This window comes from Sarcophilus harrisii, chromosome 2, assembly GCF_902635505.1.
Source record: "Sarcophilus harrisii chromosome 2, mSarHar1.11, whole genome shotgun sequence".
Classification (NCBI taxonomy): domain Eukaryota; kingdom Metazoa; phylum Chordata; class Mammalia; order Dasyuromorphia; family Dasyuridae; genus Sarcophilus; species Sarcophilus harrisii.
Genome location: NC_045427.1, coordinates 157,339,355 through 157,362,979, shown reverse-complemented (window position 1 = coordinate 157,362,979; position 23,625 = coordinate 157,339,355). Strand labels below are relative to the sequence as shown.

Genomic DNA, 23,625 nt, shown 5'->3' with positions numbered 1-23,625 from the left:
ATTAGTCACACATTCACACATATCTGCACATACTTATGTGTATAGATACATATATATGTACACATGTATACATATACAGACAGATAGATAAGAAGAAAGCAGATAAAAATGTCATCAAAAGTAGGACTAGGTTATTCTGTGAATGAGAGGAACAAAATAAAAATAAGTCTGCAGCTATGAAATCGAAAGGGAAAGATTGTTTGGAATAAAAGCTTAAGTAAGTTGGTTTATGATTTCATCATTGTTACTTTGAATTTAAAAACATTTTGAGCATGACCTTTTCAAGACTTTCTACAGTCTTAATCTCAATCTGTTTTCCCTACTTTATATTTTATGCTTCCCTGAATATAAACTATAGTGAAACTCCATTGCTTACCATTTCTTAAAAATGGCCCTTTATTCTCCTACCTTCCTACCCCTTCTTTGTATTTTTCCCTTATACCTGGAATGCCCCCTTTCCCTTCCCTCTACCACCTTCCTCTATTAAAATTCTACCCAACCTTTTAAAGCTTGTCTTGGAAACTACCTCCTTCTAGAGGACTTTACAGATCATCTCTACACCTCATCTCTCCAACAAACTCCCAGCTAGAAGAAATCTCTCTCTCCTCTAAATTATCAGAGTACTTGGATCTTTTTGTGGTACCTATCATACTGTACCTATTTCTCTGACAACCTTCCCTTTTAAATTATTATTTACTTGAGGAACCATTTTCTAAACAATTAACTTTTGTATTCCTTAAGGCATCTGCTAAGATACATTGAGCATATTAGGTATTAATAAATACTTGTGGAATGAAGACTTAAAAATGAATAGAAAAGACAACTATGAAATTTCCTAGAGAATTAGCAATATAACAGGTACACTCTTCAATAAACTGATAAGAAATAATCACCTTGGTTAATAAGTGATGTTTATTTTTGTGAAAATGTGTATATACTTACAGCTTTTGTATTGGTTAAAAATATTTGTGAACTTTTAGGAGGTATGCTAGATATTGGCAAAATATTTACCTCTCTGGAAATGTTTCTTTCTTTGTGCTTTTTATGATATTTTTCTGCTTCTGTGTCTGCAAGATAAAAAAACAAATCAAACTTTAAGAGCATTTTCTTCATAAATTCTTAGTAGATAACTATCTTGTTATTAAAAAAATGCTTTCTAGAGCACATTCAGAAACCAAGAATAACAACAGTTAAACATAAACATAAATTAGTAAATATTAATTTATTGTGAGGAATTTTTTAAACATATAGGTTGTACTCAAAAGTCTTAATTCTTTAATCTTGCATTCTAATGGCATGAAAGATTACTAAGAATAATAGGACCAACTCTATCCTTTGAATTTTTTATCTTTCATCTTTAGCTTCTTCCCAAATCAGAGGTGAAATAAGTGGGATCAATGGAGTATTACAATATAGAAACAGAGGTATAAGCTTTTATCCTTTTATATTCACCTGTGTTCTGAAAGCACCTTTAAGTAAAAATCTTAAAATATTTTATTTATTTATTAATATTTTATTTATGAAATATCACAAGTATTTGTGAATGAATCAGATTTTGGACTTTGAGAAAATCTATAAGTAAGCTATAAGCAATAAAGTTAGTAAAATACATTTTGCAATATTTAATTTGTGAATGGTGGTTGAGATATTTTGACATAGATTTCAAGGAAAAATACACTTTTAAAAATAGGTTTTCTACTATCCCACATCATGTCAATTTTGGTAGATTATATAATGACAAATTTAATTGTATGCAATATTAAATTTTTTCAAACACTATGACACTAATTTCCTGAACATATATTTGCATTTTTGACACCCAATCCTCATTACAAACTCTGAGATGTAGGTGCTATTATTATCCCCATTTTGCAGATGATATAATTGAAGCAGGGTCACTCAGCTAGCAAGCAGCTAAGGCTGGACATGAACTCAGATCTTTCTGATTCCAGATCATGTTCTTGTCACTGTGCCACCTAGAACTCCGAGGCAGATTGTATAATTAGTCCCCTCACCCCATTACATCAATGTGGTCAGTTCAGATCAATACCCTGTTAACTTAGGTTTAGTTTTGAAACAGAATGAAGAAAATATATGATAATATTCAAAAACAAAGGTTTCTGAGCTACAGCATATATTCAATAAAGTTACCACAGCCCTAAAGTTGAATAGAAATAGTCCTCCATTTGGTCAAAGGGAAGGATGTGGTGACTTGCCTGGTTTGGGGACATCCAGCATATATGAAAGGCCCCAACTCCATGTTGGCAGGCTTCCTATACCTTTAGGTGAACAGGAACCAGGTCAATATGCCCAGAACCAAGTCAATTTGCCCAGAGGTCACCAAGCATCTACCACCAAGGAAGGTACAGCTTAAGCCTTAGTACTCTAAACTGATGAAGTCCAGGGTCAACTTTGTTACCTTTCTGGGAAAAACCAGCCTGAATCACTTACAGGGAATCAAGGGAATCATGGCAGATAAGTAGTTCTATCACACTGGAGAAAATAGAGTAATATAAATAAGCATTTAAGGGAACAGGCTTGTACTTTCAGGCAGGAAACTTAGTCCCTTGGGCTAATCAAGTCCCAGGGTGAACTTTTTCCCCTTTCTGGGAAAACTAGCCTGATTCATTTGCAGAGGATGAGGAAAATCCTAGTAGATAGTAGTCCTATCATAATATAGAAATATAAATAAGCATTTAAAGGAATAGGCTTGTGCTTTCAGGCAGTGATGCAAGCAGTTGGGGTGGGGAGAGGAGGGTTGAGCCTCCCCTCTCTTCCTTCCTATAGCTAAATTGAGTTTCCCCAGGATTTCTCCAGTATCCTTCCATATCTTGCTGAGTTTCTCTTCAGTTTTCTATTTCAGTCCATTCTCACCAACCTGATCACATCTGTCCTTTCCTTAACGCACATTCAGCTATATCACAAAATATCAATTTCTTTTGTTTTTCTTGTTTTCTGTTGCATAATCAGGACTCAGCCCGCCCTTTTTCTATCCCTTGATTTGACTTTCCTGCACATGAAGCATCTTGGTCCTGTGGCTTCCTTTCCAGATTAAAATCCCTTGAAACCTGGGGAACTCTGGTTGTTTTCCAGTAAGTCTTTATGTCAGGAACTACTCTAATAAAAACGGGACATACTCTCCACTAGCATGATTATTGGTTGGCTTCTGATATGAGTTTTTTTTAATCAGGGCCACTATTGATGTGATGGTGGTTAAATGTAGAATGATGAAAACCTCCCAAGTCTGGCCATGTGCTTGAGAGGCTTTGGGAAGTCTATTGTTCCTAGGATAATATACAAACCCTTCTGTTTCTCTCTTAAAGCTCTTTGCAATCTGACTGCATCCTACCTACCTTTCCATTCAAGGTGTACAGAACATACATTAAAAATTCTGAAACTGGCTTCCTAGGTGGAAGGGACATTCCATCTCCTCCCTGGAGATCTGCACAGACTTGGACCTAGAAAGCTTTCCTTCCTCACCCAACTTCTGGAATCTCCTCTTTGCCTTCAAAAGACAGCTCAAGGACCACCTCCCCTTCCAGAGGTCTTGGTTGATTTCTGTAGTTGTTGGTGTCCATCCTCCTAACTTTGTATATATATTTTGTCTCAATCCTGTGTTCACTTATCTATTAAGTGTATTGTATCCTTCCAGTAGGATTCAAGCTGAATGAATATAAAGACTCTCACTTTGATATATGTATCCATAGGACCTACAGAGCTCCTGCAGCATAGTGAGTAGATAATAAATGCTGGTTTACTAATTGGTTCATTCATTCCCACAATAGTAAGATTTAAGTATCTATGTAAATCCTAAAGGAATGTACCTATTAGACTTGATGTTAAAGAATATGTAGGGAAGCTAGGGAAATGCGTGGGTTATGGAGAGAATATAGGCAACTAGATGGACCAGTGGGTAGAGTGCCAAGTCTGGGAGTCAAGAAGATGCATCTTCACAAGTTCAAATGTAGCCACTTACTAGCTGTGTGACCCTAAGCAAGTCACTTAACCCTGTTTGCTTCCATTTCCTCATGTATAAAATGAGTTGAAGAAGAAAATGGGCAGCTAGGGGTACAGTGGATAGACTGCCAATTCTGGAACCAGGAAGATTTGAGTTCAAATCTGATCTCAGACGCTTATGTGACCCTAAGCAAATGACTTAACTATGTTGGCCTTCAGTTTTGTCCCTGTAAAATGAGCTGAAGAAGGAAATGGGAAAATAATCTAGTATCTTTGCCAAGAAAACCTCAAATGGGATCACAACAAGTCAGACATGACTGAACAAAAAAAAAAATTTAAAAAATAGAGAGAAAAAATAGTATTTCTAGTTAGCCCACAGAAAACTAAATCTAATGTTAAATTAAGAAAAAATAACATTAAGTACAGCACTGAAAACTGACAAAAAACATTAAGATGAATATGTTTAGATTTCTTTATTGGTTTGTAGAGTGTCGGACTGCTTTCTACTAGAATCTTCTCTATAGAAAATAACTGCCTATGAAAGATTAATCTTTAAATAAGAAATTTTCATTCCAAAAAGATATTTAGCTTAATTATGTTTATGCAGTCTGAGGGAAGAAAACAGGTAATGTGACAAGTATCATCTTCAAAATAAGTATACTTTGTGTATGTTTTTTTTAAATTGCCAATGCCATGATAAATATATGAAACTTTTGGTTCACTGCAGATTTTGATATTATTAACAAAAATAATCAGCAAGTATAGACAAAAATTAAGAACAAAATATTCAATGAATTAGAATGTGAAGAAAATTCCACAATTCTAGATATCAGAGGATACAAAGGCTAGATTAAATGCTGCAGTCAGAGAAGATCAAACTGTAGATCAAAACTAATACTAACATGTAGATTACAGGGTAGGAAGCAATTATCAAAAGATAAGATAAGCATAGGTAAGGAAGTCAGTGAAATGTGAAGAAGTAGGAGTGAGTCAATTTTTAGAAAAGTAGAAATAAAAGTTAAGTAAAGGCAAAAATATGTTTCTAGTTGTTCAGATGATATATATGTTCTTGTCCTTCTGCATCTTCAATTCAGTAGGTCAAGTGAATCAATATGCATTTATTATGCTCCTACGATAAAACATAACTACTGGGGATATAAAGAAAGGTCAAAAATCTCTACTGTCTGGGAGTTCACAATTTAATTGGGAGGGGAGTGTGACAGCATAAAGAACAACATGCATAAACAAGATACATATAGGAAAAGCAGGAAATAATCAATAGGGATAGGCATTAAAATTAAGAAGAATTGAGAAAGGTTTCCCAGAAATGAGATTTTCTCTGGGAAATGAAGGAAGCCAGAGAAGTTAGGAGGCAGAGAAGAGGAGTGAGAGCATTCTAGGAATGGGGGGGAATGCCAGAGAAAATGCCTAAAGGTGAGAAATGAATATGTTCAGGAATGAGCAAGGAGGCCAGTGTCACTAGATCCATCTCTCTTCTAGGAGATCCAAAGGGTGACAAAAATCCCTAAGATAAAGGTATAACCCATCAAGGAGAGGGAAAACTGTCTTGATTGTGTATGGGCTCTTATATTTTGGTATCCTGAGACTTGAAATAAAGTCTGATATACACAAAGAGATAGGTGTATTACACACACATATGTGTACATATATTTCTATGTACACATATACATATACATGTCTACATGTGTTAGAGAGAGAGAGATAAAACAGAGAAAGAGAGACAGACAGACAGAGACAGAGAAAGACAAAGAGAAATTAGAGTAATTTTCTGGGAGCTAATGACCTTCCCCTCTATTGATTATTTTCAATTTGTATATAAAACAATCTGTATATAAACAATTTGTACATAGTGTTTGCATGTTGCCTTCCCTTTTAGACTATAACCTCCTTGAAAACAGACATTGTATTTTTCCTTTCTTTGCAAACTCAGTTCTTAGTATAGTATATATATAGGGTACATAATAAACACTTAATAAATCTTTGTTAACTAATTGACTGATTGATTTCTCACTCCCAATTACAGGGTAGGTAGCATAGTGGATAGCAAATTGGTTGTGGAGTAAAAAAGACGTAGGTTTGAATTCTACATTTTATGGTTTCTAGTAGCTGTATCACACTAGGATAGTTACTTAATCTCAGTCACAGGTTTCTTATCTCCAAAATAAAGATAGTAATAGCACCTACCTCCCAGGGCTGTTGATAAGATCAAATGAGATAATACATGCAAAATACATACCTTATAAATGCTACTATTATCACAACCTATAAGAATATAGGCATGAGTGACCTTCTGATACCCCATATAAGAGAGAACATAAACCAAAAAGATGTGATTTATGAAAAGTCTCCCTAGCTAGAATCCAGTTCATGTAAACTCACAATTTGGAGTTCTGAGCTCTAGGTTTCATTAACATAACCAAAAATATGTTTTTAACTCTACAAAAACTTGTGACCTAATTAAATTTCTTTATCTCTTCTCTGAAATTTCAGAGTGCCTAGATTTTACTTGAGGAAATTTAAAATCCCTAATCAGGAAAAATTGTCTGCTAATATTACATAGCAACAATACTTCTTTCCAATGGAATTGTCCTTTGGGGGTCATTCACTAAAATCATTTTCTTTTTCCATTTTTTCTTTTATTTAATATTGAGGTAGGAGTCCATATCTCTTCCACATGGCTTCACACTCTTGCATTAATCCCTTCAATTGATGCTAAAATAATCTGATGATGAAAAAAATATATAGAAAATCACAGAATATTGGAGTTGGAAAGGAAGTCAGAAATCATCTAGTCTATCTTCAACCTAAAAAAAGAATTTTCATGTTGAGAATTGTCCATTGAGAAATAGATTGAGAAATAGTCTATTATGACTCTTCTTGAAGATATCCAGGCATATCACAGAACTCACTACTCTATTCAGATAACCCATCTCACATTTGTATAGTTAGGAAATTTTACTTTATAGCAAGCATAACTATGCCTCTTTACAACTTCGAATAGCTACTTCTCATTTTACTCTCTGAAGCCAAGCAGAGAAAACCTAAACCTTCTTCCAAGTGAGGAAACTCCTTCCCTCCCCCTGATACTTGAAGACTTGGTATCATGCTTCCCTCTGCCTTTTCTTCTTCATACTCAAATGGCATCAGAGTTCCTTGCTTGCCATTTTATGGATACTCTCATTTTATTGGCGGGTAGATATAGTAGATAGATAACTGGTTCTGGGGTCAGGAAATCAGGAAGATCTGATTTCAATTTTTTTCTAGCTGTGTGATTTTGGTCAAGTCTTTCAGTTTCCCAAAGTGTAAAATGGGAGTAAACTAACACTACCTCCCAGGGTTGTTGTGAGGATAAAACAATGCTGCTAATGGAGTGGTTTTTAATTATTTATTTTAAACAAATACAAAATTGGGGGAAAAACATTGCCATGTGCATAGCAGCACAGAAGAGAAGATTCAAATAGAAAGCAATAACCTTCCATTTCAAGAAAACTTATATTTTTTATATAGGCTTTGCAGGTTTTTTGTCCTCTGCTGTACACGTTTAAATGTTTTTTTTTTTTTTTTTTTTGCCTTTCCTCCTCCCCTTTCCCCAAGGCAGCTACAATTAAGCATGGATATGTGAATGTCCATGTTATACACACACACACATGTATATACCTACATGCAAACATATGTACATACATACATTTATAATTATATACACATATACATTATATGCATACAAAAAATAATGATTGTTTGAACCCTTTTTCTCTGAAGGTGCATAACAGCTTCCTTCATAAGCCTAAATCTTTCCATAATTTTCTAACTCTACCAGCTCATCATTTTCCATACCATAGTAATATTCTAACCTTATGTTATCTAGATAGTTTAGTCTAAAACACTATTGATTAATGTGGTTGACATAGTGTAGTATCGATATTTTCAACTTTAACTTTTATTGAGATCATGTTTTTTTATGGTTTTTTACATAATAAATTCTACTCTTGATTTTTATTTTGTTTGTGAATATCTCTTATTTTCTTCCCTTCTTGACTTCTTTGCTTTACTTCTCCACTACCTTATTCTTTCTCCTATTGCTTAACCTACCCTCTAAACATTGTAGACTCAATAAATATTTTCTCTCTTCCTCCCTTCTTCCCTCCCTCCCTCCCTTTTCCCTCCTTCCCTTCTTTCCTTCCTTTCTTCCTTCCTCCCTCCCTCCCTCCCTTCCTCTCTCCCTCCCTCTCTTCCTTCCTTCTTCCCTTTCTTTCTCCCTGCCTTCCTTCCTTCCTTCCTTCCTCTGTAAAAGGTAGCATATCCAGCTAACGACAAAACTCCACATGTGGTCTTAATAAAACAAAATATGACAGGAGTCTATGTTTTTAGTTCTAGTTACTCTTTCTTTTAAAGCAAAGTGTTAAAATCACATTTGCTTATTACTATTATTATTATTATTTTTGGCTACCATATTTATACTGTTGACTTTTTTGGTAGTATGTAATCTCAGCTGTATCCACAATTCTTATTCTCACTTTCATTTCATATCCAATTAATTTCCAAGTCTTATTGATTTTTACCTGTACAACATCACTTCTCCTGGACTATTATAATAGCTTTCTACTTTTCTAACCCTAATTCTTCTCAATCATTCTTCACACAATTGCCAGAGTGATAAAGAAGAGATCTGATCATATTCTTTCCACTTCTGTAATCTTCAGTGGATTCCTATTTCCACTAAGAATAAATACAAACTTTTCAAATTAGTATTAAACTTCTTTACTGGTTCCAGTCCAGTTTTTCAGTTTTATTATATATTATTCTCCTTTATAATCTCTACTATCTTCTTCTTATTCCTTCTACAGTATACTTCATTTCATATTTTTTGCCTTTGCATTGGAATCCCCCATGCTTGCATTCCAAGGAAGCGTGCTTCCTCCTCAAACCTTCTGTCAACTCTCAAATGCCATTTTCAACTGCTACTCTACTTTCACAAAGTATTTTGCATTTATTTTGTATATAATTCCTGTAATCTTGTATTTAGAGAGGCAACGTGGCATAAAGAACAGTTTGTAGAATGTAGAATGCTTGAGGGACTATTTTTAGGAATTAAACAGAACTTTATATTTGATATTGGAAATGGTAAAAGATACTCCTACTACTAGGAAATGTCATGGTCAGATTTAGTAGGCATTTAATAAATGCTTATTAACTGATGGATCTTAGGAGAAGCCAGTGCTCTTTCTACATTTCTATACTGGACCACTCCTGGAGTTATGAACTTCAGCCTTCTAGTATGAACTCCTAGTCTGATCCACTGTTCCCATAACTTGGCCTTTAATGTTAATGGATCAATACCTATCCATAACCCATTGGAATACTACTCTCATTCTGCTTCATTATATCTTCTAATTTATCCCTCTCTTTTCTTCCTTACTGCTGCCACCCTCTTCTAGATCATTACTGCCTCCTGCCAAGGTTAGTATAATAATGTCCAGCTGAACTAATTTCATCCTTTTCTCTCAAATCCCTCTTAAATACAGATGCTACACTAATTTCATGTTTCTCTTTCGCCAAAAACCATACAATAGTGCCCTCTTGCCTACTGCATCAAGTCTAATTTCCTTTGCCTAGATTTAAAGGCTAAAACAGGGGTCCTCAAACTATGGCCCACGAGCTGAGGATGTTTATCCCCCTCACCCAGGGCTATGAAGTTTCTTTATTTAAAGGCCCACAAAACAAAAGTTTTTGTTTTTACTATAGTCCGGCCCTCCAACAGTCTGAGGAACAGTGAAATGGCCCCCATTTAAAAAATTTGAGGACCCCTATTCTAAGATATAGCCCCACCCTCATGTTGGTGATATTATTTGCTACTGCTCCCTGACAAGAAATATCCACTCCAAAAGCTACAGATTATTATTTTCTAAAATGTCATTGCTTAGTTCCCTCCTTTTGTCAAAATGATCCCTAAAGTCTAAAAAGCATTTATGGAATATTACCTCCTAAGTAAACATGTCTTTCAAGCTTCTTTATGCTAATATACTGATTAGGGAGTGGCAATATTTAAGTAGCTTTGGAGAGGGACAATTTCTGGAATTTAGAAATAGCAGTTTCTTAATTCAATGGCCAGTTGACCTTCTGAGTCAGATGATATTGGTTTCTTATATCTATCAAATGAAGAAATATAGAAGAACTCATCCTTCTTTCCTTTCTTTCTAAACTGGCTTTGAACATTATTCACAGACGTATGAGCATAGGGCCAAAAATTAAATGAGGTTTTGAGATTTAAAGGATCCTAGTAAATGTGAAATTATTAAAATCCTATAGTGATTTCACGATGAGTTTTCATGGTTGATCTAAAGTTTTGACATTTTATTAATGCTTTAATTGTAAAAATTAATTCAGTGATATAATAGTTTCAAAAATAAATACGTTACAATATTTTCTCTAATTCTGTGTTTAGGAAAACAGTTTATGATTTTCTGTTTACTTCTGAGTGTTAAGTGGGCTTATTTTTAAATATAAAAAAACTTTCCAAAAGAGGCATAGAGACTATTCTATTTTTAAATTTCATTTTGTTTTAATGTAAAGGGAAGCTGAATCGTCAATCTACTTTGTGGATACTATTATCCTTGGAAAATCTGAGTTCTCCCTTGTAGTGTGCAGAGGTTGCAGAGCTGTACACAGAAATTCTGTTTTTATTGTATTTATCTGTATTTATTAACCCAGAAATAGTTATGGGTTATATAAAAATGCATGTACATGGCATATGTGATGATCTAAAATATAATTTGGCAGCTAGGTACTTTGGTGGATACAATAAGGATTTGGGGTCAAAAAGACCTACATTAAAATTCTTCTTGAGATACTTGCTAATTGTATGACCCTGAGCAAGTCAATTATCGCCCTCAGTAAAGTTGAAATAATCATGCTATCTGCCTTACTGGATTGTTACGGGGATCAGATGAGCTGTATATGTAGAGTTCTTTGCAAACATCAAAATGTTATATACTATATATATACTAGCTATATTATATAATATACTAGCTATTATTAAAGAGTCAGCTAGGTGACATAGAGGACAGAGTGCTGGATTTGGAGTTACAAAGACTTTATTCTTTGTAAGTTAATGCTGCTGAGCATATTACTTAACTTCTCAGCCTCAATTTATTTATCTCTAAAATAGAGATAATTATAGCATATATCTCACAGAATTGAGAGGCTCAGATGAGGCAATCAATACACATACATGTACACATACATATATATGTCACTTTTAAGCTTTAAGATTACTTTCACTCAAAAAAACTTATTTAGCTACTATTTTGTGCTAGGCACTGTGCTAAATTAAGGTGGGGGATGCAAACAAAGGCAAAAAACAGTTATTCTTAAGAAACTCAAAAAAATGGGATAGACAACACAAGCTATATGCAGAGAAAATTGGAAATAATCAAAAGAGAGAAGGCACTATAATTAAAGGATTGAGAAAGGTTTCCTGTAATAGGTGGGATTTTTTTTCCAGGAAAGTCAGGGAGGAGAGATAAAGAAGGGCACACCAGACAAGAGAGACAACTAGTGAAAATGCTCAGAATTGGGAGATAGATCATTATATCTAAATGTTAGCTAGTATTATTATTTACACAAATATAGTATGCAATTCTACAGCAGATTTGTACTTTAAGTTTTATGCCATTATTACTAAATTATTATGTCAATAGGATACCTATTCTCATGATCATATCTATTTCTTCTTCTTATATAGACATTGTTATGATTTGTTTTTTGGCATAGTTTTTGGTCAACAAATTTCTCATGATTCTCATGCTTCCTTGAACTAATATCTAACAACAATGAGATCACTGACTCAATTCTACAGCTCCTAAGCAAAAAACAAAAACAAAAACCTAGACTGCCCCCATACCAAATAGCTGTAATGTACTTCTTTCTCACTTCTGCCTCTCATAATCCTTTAATTTCTTTAAAGCTCGACTCATATCCCACCTTCTATAAGAAGCCCTTCTTGGTCTTTTATTAGGATGGAAGATGAGAAATGGAGTTTCATGTGAGCAAAAGTCATCAAAAGGTAGACTGAAGCCAGATAATAAAGACTTTAAATACTATAAATAAAAGCTAACATTTTATCCTGGAGGAAATGGAGAACAGTGTCTTTTGACTTCAGAATGACCTGGTCAGACCTATCCTTTAGGAATATCACTTTGACAGCTTCGTGGAGGATGCATGGGAAAGGGAAGAAATTCAGAGGAAGGAGGTTATTGGGAATTGTTCAAGAAAAAAACAACCAGCATCTGAATAAGGTTGTCTTATTAGTGGAGAGGTAAGAATAGCTGTTAAGAGATCTTCATTCATTAAGTAATAGAGGAAAGAGGGAAGAGCGGCAGCAGCAGAATTGAGAAGCATGACAAAGCATTTGGATGAAGGTCAAAGAAGGGAGAAACAGACATGAATTTCTCCCTGAAGTACACCACAAACTTTCTGAATGGAAAAAGGAAATACTTGGGAAGGAGTTTGAAAAATAAAATTATAAAAGTCTGGCACGGATGAATGATATAACAATGATGGGGAACTTCAATTATTCAAACCTTAGCTAGAGCTCTCTCTATCAAAAGACATGCTGTAGTGAGAATTTCATTCTTCAGAACACAGAGTAACCAACAAGGAGAAATTCTGTTGTGCATCTCATTCTTATTAACAGGAAAGAACATCATTGAAAATGATGAGAAACTTGGGATAAATGACTTCTCTGCTCTAGAGTTTGTAATAAAGTATAGTTCAATATGCTCCCTAGACTTTTGGGAAACTGATTCAGAGGAAAGATAGGATCTCATGGAGTAAAATGCTTCAGAGAACATCAACTCAAGAGGGAAAGTAATGCTCAAAAAATGAAATTCTGAAGACATGAAAGGAGGAAAAGTGGGATTGGTCTGAAGAGATTGATGTGAATACACAGGGAACTGACCAACCAATTTAGTTTAAGAAAAAAACAGGCAGAAGGTAGAAGCAAGTCCAGGTTCCAGAAGATGAATTTAACAACTTTTCACAGTTTCATGAAAATAAAGTCATATGAAGAATGCTAAAGTTCAGAATAAATTGAAGCTGTCTAGAAAAGCTAAGAAAAACAAAAAGGGAAGCCTTTTTAAAAAAGCTACATTGGGAGAAAGGGGGGATAAAAGGGATATGACACTTATTTGGGGTTGATGAGAAAATGATAAGTGACAAGTGAGATGAGATAGAATGGTACAATTCTGTTTCTCTTTTCTCTGCAAAGAAGAATGATTGGACTTTTCACTTAAGATGACAGTACAAAGAAAGACCAACAGAAAGTTGATATCCAAGATCATTAAAGAAATGGTAAAAGAAAAAAAAACACCTAGTAGTTCTTGATGAATTCAAGGTATTTAGCCCAGATGAACTTTTTCCTTGCTTCCTGAAAGACTGGTAAGATATGACTGCTGAGTCACTGCATCAGTGATATTTGAAAGATCACAGAAAATGTGAAAGGTAAGTGATGTCATGGTTTTCAAAGAAAAAGAAACAGAAAGGAATTTTCAAACTACACACCAGTGGGCCCAATTTCAATTATGAGGAAAATCTAGAATGATTACAGAGATGGTTGAAAAATCTAGAAAGGGAATACAAAGAGAATCAAGAACAGATACTCCAAACTAACCTCTTTTCCTTTTTTGATAAGATTATTAAATCTGTAGGTGAGAGAAATACTGTGGTTACACCTAGATTTGGCAATACTTTTGATAAAGCGTTTCATACTATTACATACTTGAAGAGATAAAATTAGACAATCAAATGGATTAGGAACTAGATGGATGGCTAAATGGAAATAGGAAAATAAGAAAGATTTTTTTTTGGTGGGGAGAAGAAAATGGTTTAAATCACTTTGTTACTAACAGTAATAATATACTGGAAACTTACTGGTTAAATGAGCTGTTCATTGAATATTTTTCCATCACCTCAAATTAAGCAGATACCAAACCAAATTTATATTCTCTTATTCCCACACAAGCCAGCTCCTTCACACTTTTCTTGTCATTGAGTTCTCAAGTTACCCAGGCTCAAAACCTTTGAATCATCTTTGACTCATATCTCTTTCTATTTCCCCTTATCCAACCAATCAAAACTTATATATCAATTTTTTTCTTTAAAATGTTTCATATCCTATCTTACATATTAATTTCCATTGCCACTACCCTACTCTATAACCTTATCTCCTCTAGCCCATAACAGCTGTTTAGCTTGCCTCAGACTCTAGGCTCCTTCCAATCCTACCTCACATTCATTCTACATCCAATTGTATTTAAGTAAATTTGGAAATTCTTAAATGATCTCATATAGTGAATGGAGTTTAATGGGTAGACGTTACTTTGCAAAGTCTCTTTTGGAATATCCTAGGAATCCTTGTAATGGTCAACATTTTTAATCATTTTATTAGATAAATGGAAAGATTGCATACTTACCAAATTTCAATATTGGATCAGATCTAATTGGGTGAAATTTATAGAGAAAGATGTATAAAATTTTGCACTAGGGTTAAAAATAACTTTACAACTATAAAATAGGGATAGCATGATCAGAAAGCAATTTAAAAAATATTGAGGTACTTCAGTGAACTTCAGATTTTTTTAGATTGCAAGCTTCTTGAGGGCAGAGACTATTTTTCCTCTTTTTTTTATATTTCTAGTGCTTAGTACAGTTACTGGCACATAGTAGGTGCTTAATATTTTCTGATTGATTGAAATATATAACCAGTATGATATGGCATGCAGAAAATCTATTATAATCTTAGTTTATACTGAACAGAATCATACTTTGAGAGAGGTGATAACCCTTTTGAATTTGTGCTGATTAGATCCTGTGTGGAGTATTATGTTTAGTCCTGGGCACCATATTTTAGAAAGGTCATTGGCAAACTGAAAAGTACAAAGTGAGACAGTCTCTGAGATCCCTGCCAGTTCTGAGATTTTTGTGATTGTACAAAATACTAATTTTTCCATATCATTTACTTGCTCAGACCTAAAATTCTTAATTTTGGTCTATAATATGATCCTACTTTACGTATCTAACCTTATTTCCTTAGAAAAGTAATATAGTATAGTGGATAGAGGGTTAGGTTTGGAACCAAGAAGACTAAATCCAAATTCTACCTATGAAATTTAATAGCTATGTGATGCTGAGCAAATTATTTGACCTTTGTGTGTCTCAAACAATTCACTAGAATTTAATTACAAATCATTTATAGGTTGTGATCTACATTATGGTGGAAGGAGTTTCCACAACAGGAGTTTCTCAAGGTAACAAAATCACAAATTCTTTTTATGTTCATATATTTTCAATTATAGTATTAGCTGAAGCCAGGCTGGTCTCAATGACCCCTGAAATTCCCATGCTTTCTGTTATGTTTTCTTGACCTGGAATATCTTGCTTTTCTCAATCTAGCTATATAATTTAATTATTATTCAAGACCTATGTCCAATTCTAGTTTTCCACACTGACTTCTCTGAGTATTCCAGCCCTCACAAATGTCTCCCTTTTCTGAAAGTTTGTGGGCAAAGGAAAAATACTGGGGATAGGGGGCTAGGAAAATATGGACAAGAAGTTAGTAAATATGATCCTTAAGACTGTTGAATGGGGCAGGCATCCCTCAATGACTCAAGATTAAGTCGAGATGGGAATAACTAGGAACAATTAGAATAAGAGATGGGAGAAAAGAAATACTTTTCTTATACTTTCCCTCCAACCTATAGAGGATTTAGATGCTATTATAGGATTGATTTAAAGACTAGTAAAAATTAAACAAAATAAAAAGTTAATTAGATACCCTAGGAGGCATGAAATGAAACGACAGTTGCCAAATAGAGGAAATCAATATACATTCATTTACAACAGAAACTTTTTTTTTCATTTTTTTATTGTATCCCCAGTACATGGCTGGTTACCTTGCACATAGTAGTTGCTTAATAAATCTTTGTATTATTGGATTGGATCTAACTGGATTTATAATTTTCTTCCCCAAGTATCACACAATTATCATGCTGCTTCTTAATAATATTGTTTCTATCATCATTCCTTTTCTTTTTCTAATCCTTTTCAAGAAAACATGCTTCAGAAGAGACCTTGAACTTATTTCCATTTCTTTATCTCCCTACTTCCTACAGTTGTAAAAATAAAAGTTCAAGAAAGCAGAGGAAGGTGAGGGCCACCCACATTTTACTCTGACTTGAAGGATCATTCAAGATCCTATTAGTATTATAGCGAGAGCTTCTCTTAAGTGGTAGGACAATGCCTGCTGACATTGCTATGGCTCTTCCTCCTGTGTTACATGCTCTGGCCTTTCTACTTCCCCTCTCTAGGCCTGGTAGGTGCCCAGACATTGTTACTAGGCAACAGCTTCCTGACTTTGAACTAATGGGAGATTGATGAGGAACTTGTCCCTTTCAACTTAAAAGGAAAGCTGATATAGGGGTGAGTGGGCAGGGGGAAGACAAAAGCAGTAGATTTTCAGTTTTAGTTGGAGTTTGTGACAATTCAGAATGGGAATTACCCTATAAATAAAAGGAAAAACAAACCTAATAGTAGATAGTTCAAGTATTGGAATAATCTAATGTACAGATTTAGAAAATTATAGTTTAGAGTAACACCTTAATACCAGAACCTGGGTTCAGGGTACTCTGAGTCAACATTCACTCAAAACCTTGGCCCCCAAACTACCATTCATTTTTTTCCCTTTTCTCTATCATCTGGTTACTGCATTAGTTCAAAGAAAGATATTTTATGAAATAACATAGTAAGAAAAAGAACAATAGAACATTTCCTCCATAAGTCTAGGGAACACTATTCCACAAATCCACACACCATTATTTGGGAGAATAAGATGAATAGAGATAATGAAAGAATGTTGCATGTAGGGAAACTACATGATCAGGGCATAGGTGTGGAGGGGGCCAACTTATATCTCTGACACTCCATAAAACCAGTGTTTTTTGGTGATATCACTGTCCTTCCTTTACCGCCTTTTTTGCTGCCTCTGAAATCATTAGACTTGTTCCACTGGTCTCATTTGGTCTTGTGGTAATAGCTTACCTACTAGCCCATTGCTCTGAGGGTCTAATGGCACTTCTCTGGGGGTTATTATATGATGGTCTCATGGTGACTACTGGGCACACAGTTTCAGCTAAGTGTTGTTTTGGTTGCGACAGGGTTTGAAATCTTTGCTGGACTTTGGTCCCTGGCACATACTCCTAATCTAATAACTTCATGCACATGCAAGCCATCTCAAGTCAACAAGCATAGATCAGGTGATTACAGTTCTAGCCACTGTGCTAAATGACAGGAATACAAATACAAACAACAACAACAAAAATGACAGCCCATTTTGTACTCATAGATGAAGATTGCAGAAGTATTATCTAGAAAAACATGAAACACTACTTAATGCTTTGCCTAGCCTGATTTGTTTTCTTTAGACATCAACAATATTTAGTCTAGGCAATGATCTGTCTTAATTCTGAGGACAAAAAGTAGAGAACCATAAAAGAAGCAAAATAAAGAAGACAAAGCCTGAAAAGCTATCTTCAGCTTTACATTTTGATTGTGGTTACGAACTGAATATTTGTGAAGATATTATATCTTTCTTTCAGTGAAGTGAAAGTTACTTGTAGCCAAGAACCCTCTTAATTTTGTCTGTGTATCCTAGTTTCTAGAACAGTGCTATGCCTAAGCATTCATATTAAATGCCTCTTGAATTAAATTGAAATTTAACCTGTTCTTCATTCACAAAGAGAATAGTATTATTTAGATTGCCTGCTTTTTGGGATTGCTATGAAGATGCCCTTGTAAACTTGTAATTACTTAAGAGCTGTTATTACTCCTTCAGAGAAGGAAAGCTCTGGATCTGTTACAGATAGGACTCAGGATGGTGAAAATCAATGTCAACTAATAATTTAGATTCTTTCTTCTGGGATAATAAGATGATGATTAGGGATGGACTTGGGTTTTTTCCTCATATTTTTTAATTCGAAATTTTCAAAGTACTGGGTAGAAAACATGTAGAATATCCTCTTAAGTTTATATACATATCTTTTGGCAGTATTTTCTATTTTATTTGTTTGTTTTATAATGAAGCTACTCCCTCATTTTAGAAGAGTTTATAGGATGGTAGGGGGAAAACACATCCCAAAATGTTTTAATGTGATTTACCTACTATTTCTAATAGGGTTGTATAGAAATACAATAGATATTGTATAGAAAAAGTCATTATTTCACATATTCATGGAATCTTAAATATTACTTCTAAATAGCTTATGATTTACCAAAAAGAAAAAAGACCCAAACATTTTCCCTAAGACTTTTCTTTCTTCCATTATATACTCAGAATTTTTCCCTAGAATTTAGGATGTTGTTACTTGTTCTTTGTTTTTAAAGAAGACTAATGACATTAGGGTAATTTTTTGACTTGTTCATAATTGGATTTAAGAAAGGTAGAGTTGCATCAAGTTGCCAGCCTCTTCTTCTAAAAGTCATTGAAGTCTAACATCAAGGCAAAAGTCAGGATGACTGATGATGGCCAAGAATACAGGGGATGGATACCTTTGTCAACTTCTATCTGACCAAGCTCTAAGCAGTAAACAGTACAGCCATCTTCATTGTCTTTGGAACAAATCATTCTCTGCCCATTCCACCTGGAGAAATCTTCATATCCTTGGGATAGATATTTCCTAATTTACCAATAGGTTTGAGGCCCATTTGATTGCCCTCAACTTGATTTGGTCCAGCCGATGAGGTGGTTTTCTTTAGTGTGGCTGATACACATCACATAGCCTCTTGGAGGCTCAGGGGAGAATTGAGTGGCAGATAGATATCAGAGATGGATGAGCAACCCTCAAAAGGGTTTGACAAGTCCTCATACCAGAAATGATAGCCCTCCATGTGGGATGTAAAAGAGAGGGGATAGCAAATTACATTTTGCTCTTTATTTTCATACAAGTATAAGGGGAAATTTTCCTAAATGGGAGCTCTCCATGGTAAATATCTACTCATAATATTGAAACAGGGGAGCTTCTGTTCACTGAAGAAAATTTCAGTATGTTGGACACCCAGTAGAACTTATTTGCAATTATGAATACTATGTTGTAAATTGGGAAAAAAAGAAAAGAGGGAGCTATGAAGTAAAGAAGAAGGAAGAACAAACTTAGGCATGAAAAAGTATCGGAGTCAATGTCCAAGGAATCCAAATGTATTTTTGAGATCCAGAAGACTGAAAGATGTCTCACGACCAAGCTGCCTAGGTACATTATAAATTCATATTATCCAATTTCCGTAGGGTTTCATGTCATTAAATCAATCTTTGAATCCTCCTTAATTGATTTCTTATTTCCATCCCCTTCCATTCCAAACCTTCTCTTCCCTGCTCAAATCTTTCATATTTCTTTATCCTTTTCTCTCAACTGGGGATCTTCCTCTTTTCTCACTAAAAATATTGAGGCTATTCAATGAGAACTCCCTCTTCTCCTATACTCTTCATGTTTTCCCCATTAGATTATGAGCTTCTCAAGGGCAATGGCCATCTTTTGCCTTTTTTGCAAATGATCAACCTTTAGCACAGTGCTTGACATATATTAGGCACTTAATAAATGTTTAATGACTAACCAAAAACTCCTTAAAATCATCTTCCACTCTCTCTTCCTTTCCTCCAGTTTCTCACAAACGGAATCCTTCTGTGTACTGAGGTGAACCTCTCTACTCATCCCACCTTCAATTATTCCCCCTCAAATCATCAGATTCTCCCTCATTTACTGGTTCTTTTCCTATCTTCTTCAAATATGACCCAAACTCTCCCATCCTAAAAACAAAAACAACAACAACAAAACCCCTATGTTAAACCCTTCTATCTTCTCAAGTTATCATTTTATAGTTTTCCTTTCTTTCTCAACTAACCTTGAAAAAGCTGGAGCACTCATTACCTTCACTTCCTCTCATCTCACTAACTCTTCAAACTCTGACTATTGCTTGATGTCATCACTTAATTGAAACTGCTATCTTATCTTTAAAATACAAAATGATTTTAATTGCCAAAAAACTAATGAATTTACCTCAGTCCTCATCCTTCTAAGCTATCTGTTGCAGTTAGCACTTAATTTATTACCTATTCTTCCTGAATATTCTCTTCTCTCCAGGTTTTCATGATGCTGTTCTGCCCTGGTTTTCTTTCCTATCTGATAATTTTTTTTCATCTTCTTTACTGGCTTATCATCCATATCAGGACTCCTAATCAGGAGTTCTCCAAGGTTTTTTTCTGCGTCTATACTTTCAGTAATTTCATCAACTTCCATAGGTTTTACTATCTTTGTACAGATGACTCACAGATCTATACATACAATCCCAGCCTCTCTCCTAAACTTTATTTCCAGATCAGCACCAGCACTGAAAGTCAGGAGGACCTGAGTTCAGATATGGTCTCAGACACTTAACACTTCCTAGCTGTGTGATCTTGGGCAAGGCACTTAATCCCAATTTCCTCAGCTAAAACAAAAAACCCCCCAAAACCCCCAAAACCAAAACCAAAACTAATAACCCATGTACATCTCAATCCTGACATATCCAAAACTGAATTCATTATCTTTTATCCTAAATACTCCTCTCTTCCAAACTTTCCTATTTCTGTCAAAGATACTACCATACTTTTCATTATTTTTGACTCCTCTATCTTCTTCATTCCATATATCTAAATAGTTGCCAAAATGTAATTTCTTCCTTTACAATATCTTATTTTATCTTGTCTCTCCACTCTCATATCTGACATTTTAGTTCAGCCCCTCATTACCTCTCACATCTATTATTACAACAGCCTCCTAATATGGTGCTCTATTTAAATATCTCACTATTTCAGTCCCTCCTCTACACTATTTTCAAAGAAATTTTCCTTAAACATAGATATCATGGTGTATTCCTCTACTTAATAAACTCTAGTGGCTTTCTATGATAGCCACGATCAAATATAAACTATCCTATTTAATTTAATTCCCTTTCCAACTTGGCTCTGATTTATTATTGAAAACTTTTGGATGTCATCCCTCTCCCATATTCTGCAATCCTACCAAAATGACCCTTCTCTATGTTCTTACACAGAACACTATCTCTAGTCTCCTTGTTTTGCATTGGCCTGCACCATTCCTAGAATGCTCTTCCTCCATAGTCTCTCTCTTCCTTTAAGACACAAAATAAATACCATCTTATTTCTGCATTAAGTCCTTACTGATTCTCCTAAATGTTAAAACCTTCCCTTCCAAACTAACCTTTACTTAATTCCTTTGCATCTGTCTATCTAATCTGTGTATTATATCTATATGTACATGTAACCTGTATAACATTTGTGTTAGCTTTATAATATATATATTCATATATATATATATATATGTTTATCTTCTACATACACCCTTGTTTTCTACATTGGAATATAACCTTCTTGTGAATAAGAATTGTATCATTAATCCTGTGTCTCCAGCACAAAAAAATGTTCAGTTGATTCAATAAGATAGAGGTAAGGTCTACAATTTGGTTACAGCAGTGAAATAAGGGAATAGGTAGACTGATGTCGGGGAACATGAAGGATCCTGAAGATCCTGGAGCCAGGAGGACTTGTACCTGCTTTTAGATTTGCAAATCTCTATACTGGCCACTGAGAATGTACAGAGAGAAGGGAAAGGACTGATAATATCTACACTCTAACCAATGAGGTATGATTTTCCTATTTTCTTAGAAGTTTTTTTTCCCCTAGGATATTTTTATCCCATTGACCACCTCAAACAGTATTACAATTATCAGTACCCATTTGAATAAGGGATAAAGAATGTTTCTATTCTTTGATTTTTTCTTATTATTTACATTGCTTTTTTATATTGTATACTATTGGAGTGGTGATTTTGCCTGGTCTGGTAATAAAGTATTGTATTGCATGGAGGTCTAATCTGTGTTTTATAAAATTGATTATTCCCAAATTATCATATTAGAAGTAGGAAAAGTAGAGCAGGAAACTCCAAAGCCAGAGTTCTAGGAACTTCAGGAATTCAATTGTTACATAATTGAAACCAGGGTAATATTTGTCAATGGCATTCTTGAAGTGAAGTCATAAAAGTACAAAATGATTTTTTTAATATGTGGTAATGGTGCAGAACATTTCCAACTATTTTCTTTTAAGAATGGTGACGAAATTATGCAGGTGAATTCTTATAGCCTGGACCTTTTTTCTTTTTAGTGTTATTTGGTAGGCATAATTCCTTCTTCACCATTAGCTACTTGTGCCTATTTTCTGCCTATTTATCTACCTACAAAATCTTTAACAACCGAAACTAGGGTTGGGGAAAATAGTCTTACTGAATTGAATCAAATTGTTAAAGAATGGGAAATAAGATTGAAGAAGAAAACTGAAGACAGGAATTTTTCCAGAAACTTAAATTTAAGTTAGAAGAATTGTTATGTTTTGGCTAAGACTATTGAAAAATACACACATGGGCACATATATACCTTTAAGTCTGTACCCCTTTTCACCCTATTTCCACTAGATTTTGCCCTTAGGATTTTGGAACTGTCTCTGCTTCTCAATGTTCATGTTTCTAAAGGCCTAATGAAACCTACTAACCTGTCCTAAGCTTTCCCCATTCATTCTATAAAAACTCTTTTGAAGTCTTTTCTCTTCATTCTACTATTTTAGGGATTTTCCACAGATGTTCTTCTTGCTCTATTTATTGCTGATAATGGATGTCACCTCTTTGTGCATGATTTTTACTTGTTCCTTTCCAAGAAAGGAATTGCAATATATTGACTTTTGGTTTTGTAGTCTAATCTCTACCCCTCCCAGTGCTAGTTATAGATGGGACCATAATCCATGAAGGTCTCATGTAAATAATGAAGAACCTACTTTTTATTGTGACCTCAAGAATCATCCACATCTCTATCAACAGGAACAGGAGCTTCATCTTCTCCTGAGCAGTAGCACCTTGATGGCTACTGCTGTTCCTCCTTCCTGTAGCACAGATAGACAGGAGACTGGCCCACAGGCTTTTTCTCCCCAGTTCTGTGGGGGGTCTAGGCATGTTGCTAAGCAACCATTTCCTGACTTCTGGGCCAATGGGATGCCAGGAAGATACTTGCATCCTGGAATGAAAGCTGCTGCTTGAGTATGAGGTTGTCAGTATCAAACTTGCTGCTCCTCTGGCTGTAGTGTGTAAAAGGGTCAAAAGTAGAAATTATCTTATGAGTAATGCCCTATCTATCCAAATTCCAGTGTCTCCATGAACCTGGTTTCCATAGCTAATGGAAATTCCTCTTTTATTAAATATAGGAATATTCATTGGCAGTAAAAGCTGGGGAAAGAATAAAGAACAATGGACATGCTGGATTCAGAAGACTTGAGTTCAAATTATGATTTGCCCTTTACTGTTTGTGTGATCTTAGGAAAATTACTTAATCTCTTTGGACTTTTAGTTTCCTTATTTGTAAATTGATAGGGTTAGATGCCTTTTAAAATCCCTTTCCAGTTCAAAATCTAGGATCCTATGATACCTTGATCTGAACATAGTCTGCAATCCATTCTATCTGAGGCATTAGATGAGAAGAGTAAACCGTGTTCTTCCTACTCTT

General features: G+C 34.7%; 1 protein-coding gene across 1 annotated transcript in view; it reads right to left on the bottom strand.

Moving 5' to 3' along the window:
- The window catches only part of SEL1L2 (SEL1L2 adaptor subunit of ERAD E3 ligase), a 160,507-nt gene extending 137,450 nt beyond the window's left edge, over window positions 1-23,057 (bottom strand). The window contains exons 1-2 of the mRNA XM_023494876.2: window positions 22,904-23,057; window positions 1,012-1,067 (exon numbers count right to left, since the gene is read on the bottom strand). Of these exons, the coding sequence (XP_023350644.1) occupies window positions 1,012-1,067; window positions 22,904-22,961 (114 nt within the window). The 5' untranslated portion in view covers window positions 22,962-23,057. The remainder of the gene's footprint in view (window positions 1-1,011; window positions 1,068-22,903) is intronic.
- Window positions 23,058-23,625: the final 568 nt, after the last annotated feature.